General features: G+C 44.0%; 1 protein-coding gene across 1 annotated transcript in view; it reads left to right on the plus strand.

Annotated features, from left to right (window-relative positions):
- The window catches only part of TSHR (thyroid stimulating hormone receptor), a 162,719-nt gene that overhangs the window by 92,710 nt on the left and 50,146 nt on the right, over window positions 1–19,863 (plus strand). Inside the window, exons 5-8 of the mRNA XM_070469729.1 lie at window positions 6,347–6,421; window positions 9,054–9,128; window positions 10,487–10,564; window positions 13,725–13,793. Coding sequence (XP_070325830.1) covers window positions 6,347–6,421; window positions 9,054–9,128; window positions 10,487–10,564; window positions 13,725–13,793 — 297 coding nt within the window. The remainder of the gene's footprint in view (window positions 1–6,346; window positions 6,422–9,053; window positions 9,129–10,486; window positions 10,565–13,724; window positions 13,794–19,863) is intronic.

Consider the following 19,863-nt stretch of genomic DNA (forward strand, 5'->3'; position numbering starts at 1 on the left):
CAGTGTTTAAAGTATTTAATAAAATTCTGGCTTTGCCAATATATTCACATCTTGTTTTTAAAGTAATTAATTACTTACTACTTCCTAATACCTCTCAAAGCACACAGTAAAGTTGCCCTGATAATGTCCAGTAATTATTTAATTTTAATGAATCTTTCCACACTCTACTAACTAGAGAGAGCAAATTTAGTCAGAGAGGCTTGCCTTCAATTTTTTCCAAACCCACTGCCACTTAAAAGCCGACTACAGAAACAAACAAACAAAAAACCCTGAATATCAAATTTAAGTAAAAGTTGATAAGGATCTGGGACTGGCTAAGAACTAGGTTTTTGGCCAACATTCTCATTCAGTCTCTTGTTTTAAACAACACAATCTTACATACTGTTCAGTCACTAAGTCAAGCCCTACTCTTTGTGACCCCATGGACTGCAGCACGCCAGGCCTCCCTGTCCTTCACCATCTCATGAGCTTACTTAAACTCATGTCCATTGAGTCAGTGATGCCATCCAACCATCTCATCCTCTGTCGTCCCCTTCTCCTCCCGCCTCAATCTTTCCCAGCATCAAGGTTTCTTCCAATGAGTCAGCTCTTCACATCAGGTGGACAAAGTATTGGAGCTTCAGCTTCAGCATCTGTCCTTCCAATGAATATTCAGGGTTGATTTCCTTTAGGATGGACTGGTTGGATCTCCTTGCTGTTCAAGGGACTCTCACTGTATTTAAATTTCTTTCAAGTCCAGCCCTGCTGACTGGAGCAGCTTCTCCTAAGTTTCTTTAGCTCAGTCTCCATGCTGAGTGAGAGTCTGAAGCTTTCCTATTACCCTTGTCCCCATCTAACTTTGCAAGTGAAATGCCAACTCGACTTTATTGTTGCCCTCAATTCTTTCCCAGCTTGGCTTGCTTTTCATTCATGGACTGGATTATGTTTAGGGTGCGGGTAAATATCTCTAAGGCTGAGGATCACAGTCAAATGCTGGTAACTAATGCCTAGTGAATATCAAGGTGGGGAGCAGCGATAGGACAATGGAAGAATATCAGTAGGTGGAAAAAGTTCCTTCATAGGAGGGGTTAAGCCTTCCTTTCCCCATCTTTGGCTGCTCCCTCCCCCAAGCTGAGAACTCCCTTCTCTCACCTTGCAGATTTCCCTTGTTCTTTGGGTTTGGACTGTGTACTAAGCACCTGCCATAATGCCAACTTCTCTGTTTTGACTCTTAGTGAGAATTAACAAATATTTCTCAGAAGAAGAAAATAAAAACCCAGAATCTAGACCTACGATTGGTGGTAGTTTCCAACTCTTGCCACCCCACGCAACCAGGCGCCTCTGTCCGGGGGATTTCCCAGGCAAGAATACTGGAGTGGGTTGCCATTTCCTTCTCCAGGGGATCTTCCTGACCCAGGAATCAAACCCACATCTTCTGCACTGACAGGCACATTCTTTACCGCTGAGCCACCAGGGAAGCCCTAGATATATGGTTAAATGAACCCAGCCTCATGCTAGATTATTAATCTGCTATCCTGTGAAAACACTGCACACTGAGCATAACATTAGCCTTTTCATCTAAATGTCCATTTTACTAGAAATCCAATGAAAGAAAATTAATCTGTAATGAGCATTTATATTTCTTTTAAGGTCTGGTTGATGATTTCTTATAAACATCATTAAAAAAAAAAAAGGAAAAAGAAAGAGCTGTATTTGGAGTTAGAATTCCTATTTTAAGGCCCAGAATTGCCTCTAACTGTGTGACAGGAGATCAGTCATTTAATCTTTCTACGCGTCTCCATCGTTTTTGTCTACAAAATAAGGATGATGTTACCTGCTTCACTTAAGTCAGTTCCTCTATTCCCTCACTGGTAGAAACTTTCTGAGTAATAAGCATACCTAATGTCTTTTTGCCTTTTAATCTTCCAACACTAGGTTTTTCTTTTCTTTTTTTTTTTAACTTTTTATTTTGTATAGGAGTATAGCCGATTAACAAACAATGTTGTGATAGTTTCAGATGAAAAGCAAAGGGACTCAGCCACACATATACATGTATCCATTCTCCTCCAAAGGCCCCTCCCTTCCAGGCTGCCAGGTAACATTGAACAGACTTCCCTGCTCTACAGTAGGCCCTGGTTCTAATCAATAAGCTTCAAGATCCTCAAACATTTCCCTGACGCAGCTAAATTACCCCTTTTTGTAAAAGAGTATACTTGGAGATTTAAGCAGACTATTTGGCACTGCATATTAAAATTTTTTATATGGAATATATATTGCTTTTTTTTGCTCTTTTAAAATTTGGGGTGGTTTGTTTTTCTTTTTTGCATGCCTTTTATTATATTTTTTCTTCAATTGAACAAGATAAAATAAAAAGTGAAAGTCACAAAGTCCTAGCCTAACACCTCCCAGAGATGACCACGACTAACTGTGTGCTCTGTATTTTAACAATTTTATGCATGCTTATTGTATGAGTTTGGGTAGGCTAATTACTGTAGGAAATAGACAAAATTAAACTGTGTAAACCCCTGCGGTAACTGAGGGGTATTTCTTGCTCTCGGACAGTACTGGATGGGGAGCAGGCGGCAGGGCGGCCCTCCTCCCTGCAGTGACGCAGGGATCCAGGCTGTTGGTCCAGAGGCACTGACATCTTCAGTCGTTCACACTCAGGCTGCAGGGCTGTTGTATCCCACTGCGCTGCAGTTACATGTAGACTGCCTTCCTCTTGGTTCCCCAGCTTCCTGGAGGCATAGCTAGCCTCCTGCATGCTTGGGCCACAATTGCAGATTCATATTCACCCTCACAGGCCTTCTTGGAACTCACGCAGATTTGTACTCCTCTTCACCCTCCTTCTCTTATCACACGCTTCTGGTACTTAGCTCTACACTTCCCTTATTATTTTTTTTTGGGGGGAAGGTTATACCAGCTGTATTCCCTTCTGACATCTGTCTTCATTTAGCTTAACTACTGGCAGTCCACACCCCACACCCCTTCCTTGCTTTAGCTGAGGTTTTATTTTTTTCTAGCTTTATTGAGGTATAATTGATGTATAACATTGTGGAAGTTTAAGGTATACAATGTGTTGATTTGATATACTCACATATTGCAAAATGATTCCCACCACAGCATGAATGAACACCTCCGCCCCAACACATAATGACCATTTCTTTTTGAGAACATTTAAGATCTCTAGTACCAACTTTCAATGATATAACACAGTATTGTTAGCTATAATCATCCTGCTGCACATTGGATTCTCAGAATTTGCCAGTATTATAGCTGGAAGCTTGTACACTTTAGCCAGTATCTCCCCGGCCCCCTGCCCACAGCCCCATTGCAGCCCCTCTCTGAGTTTGGCATCTTCAGATTTCACATGTAAATGATTTCATACAATGTCTATCTTTCCCTCAGCAGAAATTTTTAAAAAGTCATTTGTGAGGAAGTGTTAACTTACCTCAGAAAGCGGCTTCTTTTGCCCGGTGTTTGCTTTTGATATCTCTTGTCCACCTTTCCTTTCCTTTTCTCACTCTCACTGAAAAGCCCATCTCCTCTTTTGAGTCTCCCCCTCCTGTAGCCTCTCCCACCTCTTTCGTCTCTTGCAGCCGCCATGTTGGTTGCCAGCCTCGTTTAATCAGCTGCAGCCAACAGTGGTGTTTATTTTCCCTTAATTCTCTCTGCTTCTAAAGTGGATTCAGCTGGGCCACACTCTTTCATTGTGACATTCTCTCGGGATACTCACTCAAGTTTGCTTGTTCAACAATAGTCACTCATGGAGCTGTTTTCCAGACTGCAAACCACACTCCCACACTCGGAGAGTTTTCAAACTCTTCTAACTAGTTTGCCTTTGACTGACAGCAGTTCAACCCCTCCCGTCAAATGGAAAGCTCTGGCAAGGAGTTTATTGCTCCCCATCAGAGCACCTTGACTCAGCAGAGTCTGATGGTCTTAGAGGGGCCCAGCGGGGGATGGCTAGGAGACTGTGCAAAGGGGGAGCCCGCAGTCCCAGTTTACCCAGCACAGAGGGAGTATCGGGGATACAGGACGTTTAGTTTCAAGTCAGAACAAAATTTAAACAGTCTGGTTTAAAGTGGGTCTTTCTCTGCACGGTCTTGGTTGAATGAAGATCATGACATGATAATTAGGATTAGTGGGCACAATGGGAAGATGAGGTGAGGGTGTCTAACTGTTGAAGTGTGGATGGGTCTTTCAAGAAGTTCCCACAATGAGCAATAGTTATTTTCCTGGACAAAATGATGCTAATGAAGAAAAGAGACCAGTAAGGTCACACTGATAGTAAACCGAGCTGGGAGATGGTTTCTGTTCTCAGAGTTAATGCCACTCTCTCTTTCCCAAGACTCTGTTTCATGGTTGCTGTACTTCATCAAATATCAAACCTTGTGGGGTTTTTTCTTGTTTGTTTAATTTTTGCAAACATTGCAGTACCTCCAACCCGAGGTCTCCAGCGTCTGCTCCAGCTTTCATTCTGCTCAGGTGAAAAACAGCAATAAAACTAACACCTATAGAGCCTTTACTGTACACACACGAAACCTCATATAAACATTATTTAATCCTCACAAGAGTCACTAATATGGTCCCTGTTTTACAAATGAGGAAATTATGGCTCAGAGAGGTCAAGGAACCTGCCCAAGGTCACACAGCTAGAAGTGGCAGGGCCAAGATTTGACCTTAGGTCCATCCAATTATTCAGTAGCAAAATAAAAAGGTAATAAAAAGGTGCAAATTACTGATATACGCTACAACACGGATGCGCCTCATAGATACTGTGCTAAATGAAAGAAACCAAACATAGAAGGCTATGTATTTATGATTCCATTTATATGAAATGTCCAGATAAGGCAACTTTAGAAGTAGAGAGGAGATCAGTGGTTTCTAGGCAGAGGGCAGGGAGTGGGAATGGACTGCAAGTGTGCATATGATTACTTTTATCATTGATAGAAACATTCTAAAACTGGATTGTGATGATGAATGCACAATTCTACAAGTTTACTAAAAATCATCTAATTGTATCAAATTGCAATGCATAAAATTATGGAAATTTTCTTTCAACAAAACTATTTTTTAAAAATCCCAGAGGTCAGATTCTAGGTCTTCTAGTTGTTACCAGCAACCATTAGATGCAAGTTCCTTTAGGAATCAAGACTAAGGTGCCATTCAGAAGGGGTCAGACTATAGGCCTTACTAAGTTTTCTTACCTTCTTCATGTAAACCTTGGGAGGGCCTTAAAATCTTAACCAGTTTACACATGTTTAATACATTTACTTCTATTAATACCAATGAGAACCTATTTCTAACAGGCACTGATTTTACTGATACTAGCTGTGCATTTTGATAGCATAATATATAAAACCAAGTAGATAAGTTATAGACCTATATGATATTGTCACATGTGCTGAAGCATTTTAAAAAACTGTGTAGGAAAATAGCTCCCCCGATGGCTCAGTGGGTAAAGAATCTACCTGCAATGCAGGAGACACAGGAGACTCAGGTTTGATCCCAGGATTGTGGAGATCCCCTGGAGAAGGAAACAGTAGCCCACTCCAGTGTTCTTGCCTGAATAATCCCATGGACAGAGGAGCCTGGCGGGCTACAGTCCACAGGATCACAGAAGCATCAGGCACCCCTGCGCGACTAAGAACTCCCAGGAAGATGAGGGCCTGCCTGGTGGCTCAGTGGTAAAGAATTCGGCTGCCAATGTCGGAGATGCGGGTTCGATCCCGCAGTCAGGAAGATCTCCTAAAGAAGGAAGCAGCAACCCACTCCAGTATTCTTGCCTGGAAAATCCCATGGACGGAGGAGCCTGGCATGCCATAACCCATGGGGTTGCAAAGAATTGGACACAACTTATCTATTAAACAACAGTAGGAAGATAAACCCAAGTGAACCATGAATACTCGTTACCTCTACTGCCTCTGAAATAGTAATGGACAGAGGAACCTCACCGACCTTATTCCTGTGCTGTTATCCATTAAATAGTCCACGCAATCCCCCGGTGCCCATGGCCAGGTTACTTGTTATTATCAGTAGTAAAGATACCTGCCCTCAACAGACCACTGGAGAGAGTTATAAACCTAAAAGGAAAAAAAGTCTCTGAGGCTATGGATAAGAGAAAGGTCACCCCCAAACTGAGATGGATCGAAGCTAAGTTGGTGATGGAAGAAGGCTGAACAGCCATTGTGTCCCTGACAAAAGCAAAAAGTAGCTCTTTCTTGGTGGGACTGGTTCCTGGCAGAAAAAGTCCCCGGGCACCAAGGAAATATGTATTCTTCTCATGAACCTTTGTTAAACCTGATTAGGACTGTGTCATCTTTCCTAAGGACAGAAATGACTATGTTTCTTGTGACTTTTACAGAGAGATTCGGAACACCAGAAGTTTAACTTACATAGACCCTGGCGCCCTAAAAGAGCTCCCCCTTCTAAAGTTCCTGTAAGTATTAACTCCTATCCCATCCTGCCCTTTTTTAAAAAAAGAGAATTATAGTATCCCCGGGATAATGTGGAATTGGGTCATTTTAGCGGTGAATGGTTGGGTGGCCTGGGACACATCACGTCCTGTGACTTACTCCCCACCTTTTCCCTTCAGGCAAGGTGCCAGGTGAAGTGAGTCACATTTTTAAAAACCTATTCAAGGGACTTTCCTGGTGGTCCAGTGGTTAAGAATCCACCCGCCAATGCAGGGGACATGGGTTCAATCCCTGGCCCGGGAAGATTCCACCTGTGGCAGGACAACTAAGCCTGTGGTCCACAACAAGAGAAGCCCCCAGAATGAGAAGCCTGCACACCACAGCTCAAAGGAAGCCCACACACAGCGACCAAGACCCAGTGCAGCCACATAAAAGAAAACCTGTTCAAAAGTCAGCACACACGGCTGGGACCAGAGTCCCGCCCCAGGAGACAGGAGAGAGAACACGCCATCATGTACACACGGTCTCTAAACAAACATACCGTCTGAGAGCCCACCAGTCAATTTTGTCAGGAAACGGGTATCGCAGTATTAGAGTGGCTGTTGAACCAAAAAAGGCGACACTTAATCTTGATGTTGGGAGGGGCCCTCAACAGAGAGAGACAGCACCGTCTGCCTTGGGTGACACCTTGTGAGCCAACTGCAGTCTCGGTGAGAGCAGGGACCACACATATCCGTCCTCTGTTGTGCTTCACTGCCTAGCGCCTACTGCCTGTCCACTCAGCAAAGCGTGTTCAGTGGGCATGTGTGCACACGCTCAGGTCCTCCGGGCACCCTCCTTTCTTGCTCACATGTGCTGTAAAAGATTAGAAATGCGAAAACATTACGAAGAAAAAAAAGTTAACCTTCATCCCAATACCCAGAAATAATCATTATTCACATATTAGTTCATTGCCACCTAGGGACTTTAAATAAAAGTATATATCCAGATATATTTCATGAAGTAAGTCTTCAAGGATGAGTAGAGGTTATCCAGGAGAAAGAGGGGGAGGGGGAGAAGAGAAATACAGGTGGGTGGAATAGCACGATAAAGACACAAAAGTGTGGAACCATGCGGCTTATTTGGGGAGCGGAAAATAGTTCAGTGTTGAAGAGGTAGGGGTGGGCGATCCCAGGGGGACAGAAGAGGACATGGTTGGGATATGTGGCTGACGGGGTATCTGGGAAGTAGTAAAAACTTGCTGAGCCACAAGGAAAGCCCAATAAAAACTTACAGCACAAGGCAATTGCTCCTGTGTGGGCTCTGAGCTTCAGTCCTTTAGTAACTCTTTGATTAGTAGACATCAGGTTCCCTAGTCTGTGCAAGGTTTGGTGGGGAACATGTTGGATAATAAAACGTTGTCCTTGCCTTCCAAGAAGCTGACCATTTTTTAAAGGAAGATTTATATATGGATTTGAAAAGTTCCTCCCCTAGAAGAATAGTGGGAAGTGACAAATGAGAGGTACATACCTTTATCTGGGGGTAATTAGAGGAGACATCAAAAAGAAGATGGACTCATTTGGAGTTTTGGAGAATAAAGAGATCTTGGCCCAAGTTCCTAAGATGGCATTTCCAGCCCTTTCCAATACTGTCCCCACTTAACTCTCAGACTTTACCCCCCTGATCTTCCAGATATACCTTATGGAATGTTACTTCTCTCCTTGGTTATTTGGAGCTTCCCATTTGCTTTTTTGAGACCTCAGGCTCCTGCTTCCTCTTCAAATCATGTGCCTTCCTCTCTAGGAATCAGGTCAGAATTTGCCTTAGAAGGGGCACCAGGGGGACTAAAGTTTTCCCTGCTGGAAGACTTTCTATAAAGGTTTACTGGCAGTGGCGAGTTCTTAGCATGGCATGCCAAGGCTCTCAAAGTGTAACTCCACCACCTGTGTTCTAGTAGCTACAACAACGTTAGACCAACTACGTCTGGGAGGCATCTGAAGCCTGAGCTTTTATATTCATGCTGTTTTATGCACATTTTTATCTTGACATTTTGCCCTGATGACACAAGCTTGGGAGAGTGAGGACATTGCCTTTGACTGATTTCCTTCTTTGTCTAAACATATTTTTATGGTAGTGCTGCCGTGGCATTCTCAAGAGGCTGCCATGGGAGTATCATCCTTGGTAAAATAACCAACACAATATAATGTAGAGTTTGCAAAAGGGAGCCTGGCTTGGAGTCAGTAATTAGACTGTCTTCCTGTTGCATCCTTCCCTTATTCCACCCTATCTTCCCCCGACACATGAATCATATCCTCCAACTAAAACAAGGTAATCACACACACACACACACACACACACACACAACACAACTCAAAAAGAAACCTGAATTCCTATTTCTAGGAATCCTACGTGGCTCAAACAATCTCCAGATTTTCCTAAACAGAAGAGATGAATTGACACTGGTGGACTGGGTAGATTCTTATACTTTGAGGAGCATCGTCCCATCCAAGGCCTGGGACTTGCCATGGTCTCTCACATAATTGACAAAGGAGTTAGGATTTGATCCTAGTCTGGCGTCAGAACACATACTTTCAGCTGTTACATTATTCTACTCCCTATGTGTTGATTTTCTTACCTTATATCTATTCTTTTCTTCTTCTTTTTCATGTACTGTAGTGGCATTTTCAACACTGGACTTAGAGTATTCCCCGACCTGACCAAAATCTATTCCACTGATGTATTCTTCATACTGTAAGTGTGCACACAGACAATATTTGGCAGTATTTTACTTGTCGCTAACAAGAATTAGGGTGCAGCCATAGATGTTAGTTGGAACCAAGTGAAACAGTTGTTTCAAGGAGGAGGCAGTGATTAGTTGTGACAAATGCCCTGATGAATGAAGTCAGACAAGGACTGAGAAATGCCCGTTGGGTTTAGTAATGTGGGGCACTGTGATTCTGAAAAGTGGGACTCTGTGGGGGGAGAAGTCTCTTTGGAGCGAGCTCAAGAGAGATTCAGAAGGGGGAATTAGAGACGGTGAACTCTTTCGGGAAGTTTTACTATTAAAAAGAAGCAGAAAAATGCCTCAGTAGTTGGAGTACATGGAACAAGGAGAAAAGGGTCTTTTCTTTTTTTTTTTTTTTAATGGGAGAAACTATGGCATGTGTGTTTGCTGATGGGAGTGATTGAATAGAATGAAATTTGATGATATTGAGGACTCTTTATTTTTCACAAAGCTTTTCAGTTTCCCATATGCTATCATGTTTGCTCCCCTTAACCACCTTACAAGGCATAAAAGGAAGTTACAGTTGTTACCCTATGCAAGTGAGGAAGCTGGGGAGTAGAAAACCTAAGGGATTTGGTCTGAGGGGGATCCCGGGAGCAGTCATGAGTGGCCTCCAATCACTTCCTGGGACTTCTCATTGGGGACAAGTGCTCTTTTCCAAAACTCGTGACATAGTCAAGTGTCTTACTAGTTGTCCAGGCATGAAAGGACATATGCAGAGAGAGTTACAGGTTGAGTTTGTACTGTGGAGTCAGCAAAATGTATCAGTAAAGTGATAGGATCCAAACTCTTGGGGTTTTGCTAGGGGGAAAAAAAATGCCCATCCTCCTTTGCTACAGAAGAGCTCTGTTCAAAATATAAACCATCTTCCAGCAACTAGAACATAGAAATGTTCTCCAGGAGCATCTGCCTGGCAGTGTTTCAAGTGAAGGACACTTTAATAATAATCATGAAACCCAGCGATCCCATCCTACCGACCCTCTTTGGGGGCTCCACACCCTGAGGAAACGAGTTGCTCTGGGGAAAGTATTTGTCACGTGAGTCCTCCCCTTGCACATGAGGACTTTCAGGACCCTCAGCCCACACGCGAAGCTCACTAGCTCCCTGCCCAGGTGGGGCTCTGAGTGCCCGTCCACCGAGGTCAGCTCTCACCGCCTCACCGGACCTCTGAGCCACCAGCAGCTAAGAAAAGTCAACAACACCTAAAAAGAAATAGGATAAAACGGAGTAGTGTCAGGTTATATATTTAGGTGCATATTATACAGCAGGAACCCAGCTCCAGAGGTGCTTTTTTCCACCAAGTGTTTTTGTTCCTCTCTTGCAGTGAAATTACAGACAACCCTTACGTGACTTCCGTCCCTGCGAACGCTTTTCAGGGCCTGTGCAACGAAACCTTGACACTGTGAGTACGGCCAGTTCCACTCCTGCCAACTCTGGAATTTTGATCTGGGTCACTGTGGTATTTCCCCAGGCCCTCCAGGAACCACACTACCGTACGGCATGTTGCTGTTGGTCTGCCAAGGCTTACACACAGTTAAATGAGAGCGGCACCTTATGCAGCGGCGCTCTGCAGCTGACAGAGTGGTTTAGGCAGCAAGACCAAGAGGAGTCTCTTACAGAAGTGGTCCGCACTCTCTATCTCTGAATGGCCACGCAGGTTTTCTAGACCACATGGCCTTGCTCACCTCTGCCAGTGTAGGGCAAAAGCAGCCGTCCACAATACACAGACTAATGAGCAGAGCAGTCATGTTCCAACAATATTTTATTGACAAGAGCAGGCAGTGGGCCGGATTTGGCCTGCAGGCTGGCCTTATAATACAATATTCTGTATACAGTATCTCCATTGAACAGAGGAAGAATCTGGGGTTAAAGCAAATTTAAGTGATTCTCCCAAGGTCCCTGAGCTAGAAAACGGTGCTCCTAATAAGGGCTTTTCATGCTTTGCACTCATAATTCAGCTGTGTCGTCACTATTACTAAGCTCCTATGATGGGATATTGAATAAAAAACATAGTCCTCTATATCATTTTTCCAGAGTTTGAATGGGTTCTGCTCTTGAGTTGTTCAAAACGAAATGCTTTATTGGGGAAATCTGCAAAATGTTCTCAGGAAGGAGATCTAACAGAGGTATAAAAGATAAGTTAATTTCCCAGGTCATAAAGAATTCCCCTCTTTGGTCAAATTAACCACAAAGTAAAGTTGGGGCCTCATCAAATGATCCGCAGCTGACTGGTCTCAGTACCACTGTTCACGCAGGCCCTGGGGGGGTGTTTGGCAAGGATTGTTATCCAGCTTCCTTTCTTGGGTCACACTGCATCTTCTTCATCAATGGATACAAACCTGATCCAATTATCCTCCAGCAAAATTGATCCAAGGCTCCACACAACTCTGAAGGGCTATTCCGAAGCAGCTTGGGCCAGCAGTCTTGACCCAGAGAAGCTATCTCAACCTCTGGAATCGGACCCAGAGTGGATCATTTCAGCTCCTCCTTCTCCAAATGGGGGGAGGGCTTTCTTAGAGAAACAAGAGGCTCCTTAGCCATCATTTCATTTGACCACACAGCAAAGACTGGGGTTTAGCCTGCTTGGTCCCAAACCTCAAGGCCATTTGCATCTCCTGTAAAGGCTTCCCCTGTGTCATAGGCCACGCATCAGTTTCTTTACCGGACGTTGCCTCCAGCTTTCGGCTTTTTTCTCTAAGGATTCTTATCACAAGCAGCCCTCTCCATCGGAGGCTGGCCTTCGTCTCACACCCAGTGTGGGGCCCGATAGGCATTTGATAAACCTCTGAATGAGGGAACCTCAACTTTCCTGAAATCTAGAAGCGGGGATGGCGCGGCTGGTCCACTAGCTTTTCAGATGATTATTTCTACATTCCTGCAAAAGTCCTTGCTTCTTTCAAGCTCATGCTCAAAAACCTGTAAACACGAAAGGGTATGTGTCCAACAGCAAAATTTGCACCCATCTTCCTGGTAGGACAGAGTTTCAGTGAAAATTTGCCCCTTTGGTTCTTTCTTTACTATGTTTTTCTTCCTTCACTAATCTCCCTTTTTGAGACCCACGTGTCCAGTAAGATTGTTATTTAATCTTCTGAAATGTAACTCCAACAAAGAACATTTTTATTGTCTAGGTCTCTCAACCAATTCTGGAGAAACAGAAATGCCAAAATTAGGAGCTCTCACATCTTCATTCAAGATCTCTAGTTCAGAAAAAAGTAACTTACCGATAAAAACGACTTAGCTTTCCCACCTCGGTGCTGAGCATCCCTGTGCATTGCAGCCCTTACCCAGGACACCTTCGTAGCTGGAATTAAACTCACCGTGTAACTGTTTCAAACAAAACAGACCAACAAACAGGATAACCTCTCAGTCCTCCACAACTCCCTAAGGTAAATCCAAGTTCTCAGGTCTCGGAAGACCTTTAAACACCGTCTTCTCGTGAGCGCCCACACCTCACTGTGTTAAATGTCTAGCGACCCTGTGCTCCCAGCAACCTTTTGATGAGCTATCAATTGATCAGACTTTGACAGACAAGGAAATCTGAGGATAATTGAGGTTGAGAGGTTCTCAGGATCACCTACTGTGAAGTGACAGACCCAGGTCTCATTCCAAACGTGCAGTCTCCTGTCTGCTTCTTGCTGTGTTTCCAGAGTTCACAGGAGGCAGACCACAGTCGTTTCCAGACTCCCCTAAATCGCCACCAGCTGTGCCTGACTGTGGTCCTGGCAGGCTTCTCTCATCTCCAGCCGATAGCTCCCAGGAAGCCCCCGCTGCAGCCCTGTTGTAGACCAGACCTCCCAAGGCTTTGTGCCCCCTTTGGTGGGTGGGGAGAACTGCTTTTGAATTCACAAAACCTGATTCTGGACAGCTGTGCATCAGCGCGGCTTTGGTAGATCACCTCCACCTCTCAATAACCTGACCAGGAAATATAGACAACGCTTTAGTCCAGCCCTCGGAATCCCTGTATAAATTGATTAATCGCAACAACATAGCAGCAAGTTAAAAACATTACAATTTCCCCAAAGCCCAAGGTCTATCTACTTTCTTAGATTTGTTTTTAAAGTTCACTTTAATTCAGCTCTCAACCATTTAATTAAGCATTTAATCTGTGGTAAGCCCTGAGGATTAAAAACGCGAATACAAATGTGAAATAACATTTTAAAATAGAAAACCTATGCATTCAGATGAATGATGTCTTTTAAAGTGCTCTTCATAAAAAACTGCACTTATTTCTCCATTTTTGACATTGGGTTAACTCCTGAAACTCTGTTTTTTGAGTATATGTAAAATGTTTCTTAAAAAATCTTCAATGATTGCCAAGTGTTTGTTCATCAAAGTGAATCTGCTTCTGAGAAACAGGAGCCAAGTCTGGAGAATGAGGGCTCAAACTGGGAAATATTATTCCATGTCCCAAAAAAGATATATGGTAAAGTTTTCTCGTAGGGCTCGTAGATGGGATCTGAGAACCTTCACGCACATTTCTGGCAGTGAAAAAAATGAAGCCCGACCCAAGGGCCAGCACTACCTCTCATGGGTCACTGATTTCTTCTCTCTGTTGATTATAGGAAACTGTATAACAATGGCTTTACTTCAATCCAAGGACATGCTTTTAATGGGACAAAGCTGGATGCTGTGTAAGTCAAGGGTTGCCATGAAAACCACTATCTCTCCCCTACACCGCCAGAAGTCCCCAAAAGAACCATTCAGTGGGTCAGAATTCTGCTAGAGATGGGTTCCCCCAGAGCATTCCTCAACCCCAGGGTTAGTTAGAGCAAGACTTGGGGATGATGTTAAGAAACTCTGCAAGAGCAGGCTTTAGTGGACACTTAACATTGACTCCAGTTCTAAACCCCAAAGCTTTATCTTTAATAAAATGGAGAACTATAGTGTCACCTTCAATTACCTACTAGGAGTGTGTGTGTGTGTGTGTGTGTGTAAATATTCATCTACTAGGTGTTGAGGCAGTCCTAGCACAGGTTGGAGAAGAATTTTCAGACAGAGCATTTCAGAAGGGAGTGAGTTTATTAAGAAGAGCAGAGATAAAGCGGGCACTGCGAGCCAACCTCTGACAGACCAGGGAAAGCTGACAGTTTTCATGGGTTAGCAGCCAGCTTGCCTGGAGAATCCCAGGGACGGGGGAGCCTGGTGGGCTGCCGTCTATGGGGTTGCACAGAGTTGGACACGACTGAAGTGACTTAGCAGTAGCAGCAGCAGCCAGTTTTTATAGCCTCAAGACAAAGAAAATTCCTTCTGGAAGGTTGGTGTTAGGTGATTGGTTGGGGCGCTATAGGGTGCCTGCTGGGGTGGGCATCTTTGCTTAATTGGGAGTCAGGGAGCTTGTTCGTGATGATCAGGGGGCTTTGGGCAAGGTTACAAAGGGGCTCAGTCAGCTTGAGAGGTGTCCTTGGTTCTGGGCTCCGCTTCCTTGGTGCAAAGCTCGGCACCTGTGGCCCTGAGGGCAGGACTCCACACTAGGTCCATGAAGTAAATGAGGGTCTTAATTAAGTCCAAAGCTATTCAGACCAAGAGGGTTTTCATTTAGTTTCTTTCTGACATGTTTTCAGGAAAGGTGTCAGTTTATATTTGATTCATTCAGAAAGAGCTGAAAAGCCATATCCTGATTTTGCTTTCGCTGCAAATGAATTATGCCTAGGATAGGACGCAAGCAAAAAAGATAGTCATTGACACGGGTTTCTGTCTTTGTTGTGCTTTTCTATCAGGTCTTTGTGGTCACAGCATCTGTGCCAGGGCATGCTTCGTGTCTAAGAGCTGGTAGACTGGTTCAGCCATCCGGCGTGTGATTTAACCCGAGCTAGTAAATGACAATTAGCTTTTGTAGAGTCTGCTTTCTACAGTATGGTGGGCCAAGTAATTTGTAGGGCCCTGCTACTATGAAACAACTAGATCACACATTTAAAAGTTTTATATTTTATGCCATAGCTCCAAAGAGAGGGAAATGACATAAAGTAATGAACCAATAACTAAAACCAAAGTGGTGGGTAGATAGAGAGGGTGCAGTTCCCTTGGACAGCTGCCAGCATCCATGGTGCCAGGAGACGAGACTTTAGTCAGTGAGAAGGCAGAGAAGTGAGGCAAACCCTATTCCTGGGTTAATTCAGGGAACCTGGATAAGGGCTGGAGTGGGACCACGCTAGCAGAACCTTTGGACTCCTGGCAGAAACACATGCAAACCTCTGCAGAGCAGAGAACCCCAAAGCAGGCTCCCAGGTGTTCATGTTTGATTTGTTTTATAACAGTTTATTGAGTATTTTTAAACAGTTGTATTTTTTTCAACTTCAGATGTTCTGTTTGCTTTCTAAAATATTTGCCAGTTCATTTCTGTAATTCCATCTTTTTTTCCCCCCTTTAAACATTTCATTCATAGTTGTTTTATGTTCTGGAAAATGATCATTGCAAAATCTGAAGACCTATGTTTCTAGATCTGTTGTGCTGTATGATGCTTCTGAAACTTTACTGAGCATATAGAGCATTGGGGTGGGAGGGTCTTGTTAAAATGCAGGATCTGATTTATGTAGATCTGGGGTGAGCTCCAGGATTCTGCATTTCTAACAAGCTTCCAGTTGATATGATGTTGCTGGTCCATTGACCGAACATCAACAGGTGGCAAAAATAACCTGTACAATATATACTAATAAGTTCAACATCATTATACCTTGGTGTTACTCCCTGAGTTCTCGCTCTTTATCAGGTTTTTGGATTTCTTAGTAGTTTTTATCAAGTGAAGATCCGAGCACCTTTCTCTAGACTGTCTAGTTGTGGGCTCATTCAGGTTGATGTTAGTCATTGTTTAAATATATAATTACAGGGACTTCCTGTGGTTAAGACTTCCAGTGGTTAAGACTCCATCCTTCCACTGCAGGCAGAGAGGGTTCAATCCCTGGTTGGGGAACTAAAATCCCACATGCTCTGTGGTATGGCCAAAAAAAAAACCCCAAAACATAATTACAGGGTAAGTCTGAAAAGACTCAAAGGAGTAACGTGAATACTTATACATCAAACTTATTTATAGTATAGGAGAGACCCTACTTCTGTCTTAACTATGTATACATCTCACACAATCCTTCATTTATTTTTCAACACATTTACTGAACACCTTTTACAACCCTGTGTGCGTGTTAAGTTGCTTCAGTCGTGTCTGGCTCTTTGCGACTCTATGGACTGTAGCCTGCCAGGCTGCTCTGCCCTTGGGATTCTCCAGGCAAGAATACTGGGGTGGGTTGCCATGTCCTCCTCCAAGGCATCTTCCCGACCCGGGGATCAAACCCACATATCCTGTGGCCCCTGCATTGCAGGCAGATTCTTTACCTCTGAGCCACTGGGGAAAGCCCTCAACGATCCTGGAACTGTGCAATACCAAGATGAACAAGACCAATGTACTCCCTGTCCACACCAAACACACAGGCCAGGGGCCTCAACTTGAGGGAAGAATACCAAGGGTCAGCGTATACTGGGGAGAAATGTACCCAATCCAAAATACACGTTTCAGATAGAAAGTAACGCTAACAATCCTTGCTTGAAGACCTAAGCATGATTTTCCATAGTTACCACATTAAAAAATTATTAGCATGCAATTTTAATATTGCATGAGTTTAGCCAAATATTTTTCCTCTTTATACCTAGAAAGCCATGACCCTTAGGGCAGTAATCTTCCCAATTCAAATTTTCTATGAATGAAGTGGGGAATTGGGACTTCTCAAAATAATTAAGTCAGCTTGTAGATACTTAGGGTGTAGAGATTTCAGAAGACAGTCACACTGTTAGGGACATCAGGGTCATCACAATGTTAGCATTAAGGCAACAGAGAACCACATTAGCAAACGCTCTATAGGGACAGTGAAAAACCTTTCAGTCAGGGAGATGAGAGCTAGTCACATGGCTCTGAATTATCCAGCATGTCCAGCTGAACCCGAATTTGCCTGAATCCAAATTACTTTTCCGGAATTCTGGATAAGAAGAAGGACAAGAAACCAACCTTGAATATACAGTAATTCATTTCTAAAACTTTTGTTTTTCCATCGCAAACGATCGTAATGCCCAAAATGAGGATCCGTAGACTGCCCTGGTGGTTCAGACGGTAGAGCGTCTGTCTACAATTCGGGAGACCGGGTTCGATCCCTGGGTCGGGAAGATCCCCTGGAGAAGGAACTAGCAACCCACTCCGGTATTATTGCCTGGAAAATTCCATGGACGGAGGAGCCTGGTAGGCTACACTCCATGGGTCGCAAAGAGTCGGACACGGCTGAGCGACTTCACTGTCTATGAGGATCTGTGCTCTCAGTTATTTGCCTCCTTATCTTGCCATGTTTGTCATTGGGCGATATCACCCTCAATCACTCTCAGGTATCTGACAAGAGATTTGAGTATAAAATTCAGACTTTTAAGTTCTGCAGAGCAAGGGTCTCTGTACTGGCTACCAGTTTGAATCACCTGAAGAGACTTGGGAGCCCTAGATTTTAGCCCCAGATATTCTGGTTTAGTTGGTCTGAGGGTAGCCAGAGCATGGGAATTTTTTAGAAGTCTCCTCAGGTGAGTCCAACCTTTGCTTTACGCAAAGGTCAAGAACCATAGCTGGACTTCTCTGGTGGTTCAGTGGTTACGAATCTGCCTGCCAGTACAGGGAACTCAGGCTCAATCCCAGGTCCAGGAAGAGCCTAAATGCTGCCACGGAGCAACTAAGCCCTATGCCATGACTACTGAGCCCCCAGCACCCGAGAGCCCGTGCTCCACAACAAGAGAGGCCACCACAACGAGAGGCCCAAACACCGCAGCTCGAGAGTAGACCCCACTTGCTGCAACTAGAGAAAGCCCACACACAGCAACGCAGACCCGGTGCAGCCAAAAATATAAACAAACACCTGGCTTTTTTTTTTTTAATGTGGCTTTTTACATTTGATAGAGCTGTCTAGTGTCCAGGCCAAAACCAGGACCCAGAACCCCTAGTTCAAGACTCCTTCCCCTGTGCCCTGCTGGGATTCACTGTTGCTGACTTACCAGCCACCTCTGGGCTTGGATGCCCAACTCCTCTAGCTGCTGCTACTTGCTTCATAGCCCAGGATAATGTGTATCCTTCTTAGTCTGTTAAAGACGTGAAACACAGAAACTGAAAGAACTTGCAGGTCTGTAGATCTCGCAGAGGAGTGGACTCATGCTGGAGAAAGGAGGTCACTCAAGACTTAAGATACAACCAGAGGAAGCTTCACAGAACAGTTACACCAAGCACCAGTCGTCTGTCGGTGAGAGTCTGACTTTACCAACACGGCAAGGTCACCCGCTCAGCCAACTTCCAGACGAGGTTTGAGTGAGGGGCACCTTGATGAAGAGGCGGGCATAATCGCAAGTTATTAAATTCAAAGAACTGGGACTAAAATCAGTCCATGTACCTTCACCATTTTGTTCCAAAACACCTCATGCCTGCTCATAACTGGCCTCTTGGTCATGTTTAGAGAACTCCAGAGACACTTCAGGAGGTTTCCAGAGTGAATCTTCCTTAATCAGCAGACTACTGTGCTAAGAGGATCTGGGTGTAATCCGGTAGCCTGTTATTTCACAGTTTGGACATAAAGTCAGGTGCAGAATATCAAGAAAGTATAGATACATTTTGTTGAGGAAAAAAAAAAAAAAAAAGGAAAAACTAACAATGGAACAATAATTTCTATCCCAATTTCTTCCCAGCTTTTGTGGTAAGAGAATAAATTGGGTTGGGGTAAAGGAATGCATTTCCCAAACTATGTTCTTTGAACTCTCTTTCCATGATAAATTAATGAGGCTTACTTCTTAAAAGCTGTTCGTGACCTTATAAAGTTAAACAAAGTGTACAGCTGGACTTCTTAGGTCTTTTGATAGAAGAATCTGAATTACTAGTATCCAGTAGGAGGATCTGGAGTAGGAAATGGCAACCAGCTCCAATATTCTTGCCTGGAAAAATTCCATGAACAGAGGAGCCCGGCAGGCCCATGGGGTTGCAGAGTTGGACACAACTGAACACACACACGCACACGCACACACACGCACACAACAGGAGGATACAGTATGCACACACACACACAGGCACACACATGGACACAACAGGAGGATACAGTATGCAGAGCTTCTTAGGGAGGTCTTGGTTCCAGGAGCCTCTCTCTCGACTGGTATGCCACAGAATACTTTTTGGGGGAAGCTACTTAAGTCAGAGAATGAGACGTTTGGATGGTATCAGTGAACATGAGTTTGAGCAAACTCTGGGAGATAATGAAGGACAGGGAAGCCTGTCCACGGGGTCACAGAGAGTCGGACAGGACTGAGAGACCGAACAACAAAAACACTCAAGAAAAATCTGATAGACTGCTGTGTTGGGAGGCAGGTAAATTTAACAAGGTTTATTCAAGAGGCAGGCTATGGAGGATATAAGAGCCAGTAAAGTTTCAGATCATTCTGGGGTCTTCTGAAGTTAAATCTATGAAGAGGTTATGAAGGGAGACTGTTTCTACCTTCCTACCAGCCTTCTTCTCAGACCATATCGTGGGCTCTGTGAGAGCCTTGGCTGACGGGAGAGGGTTTTTCTGTTGAAGACAGTGGATTTTAATTCACTGATTCCCTGAATTACAGTCTGTTCTAGTCACTGCTATCTCTTGAAACATAGGCAAGAATCAATACATCATTTTCACATACTTTCTTGACATTTTTATGTAAAATCTGGAAGGG

This window comes from Odocoileus virginianus, chromosome 6 (genome assembly GCF_023699985.2).
Source record: "Odocoileus virginianus isolate 20LAN1187 ecotype Illinois chromosome 6, Ovbor_1.2, whole genome shotgun sequence".
In the NCBI taxonomy this organism is placed as follows: domain Eukaryota; kingdom Metazoa; phylum Chordata; class Mammalia; order Artiodactyla; family Cervidae; genus Odocoileus; species Odocoileus virginianus.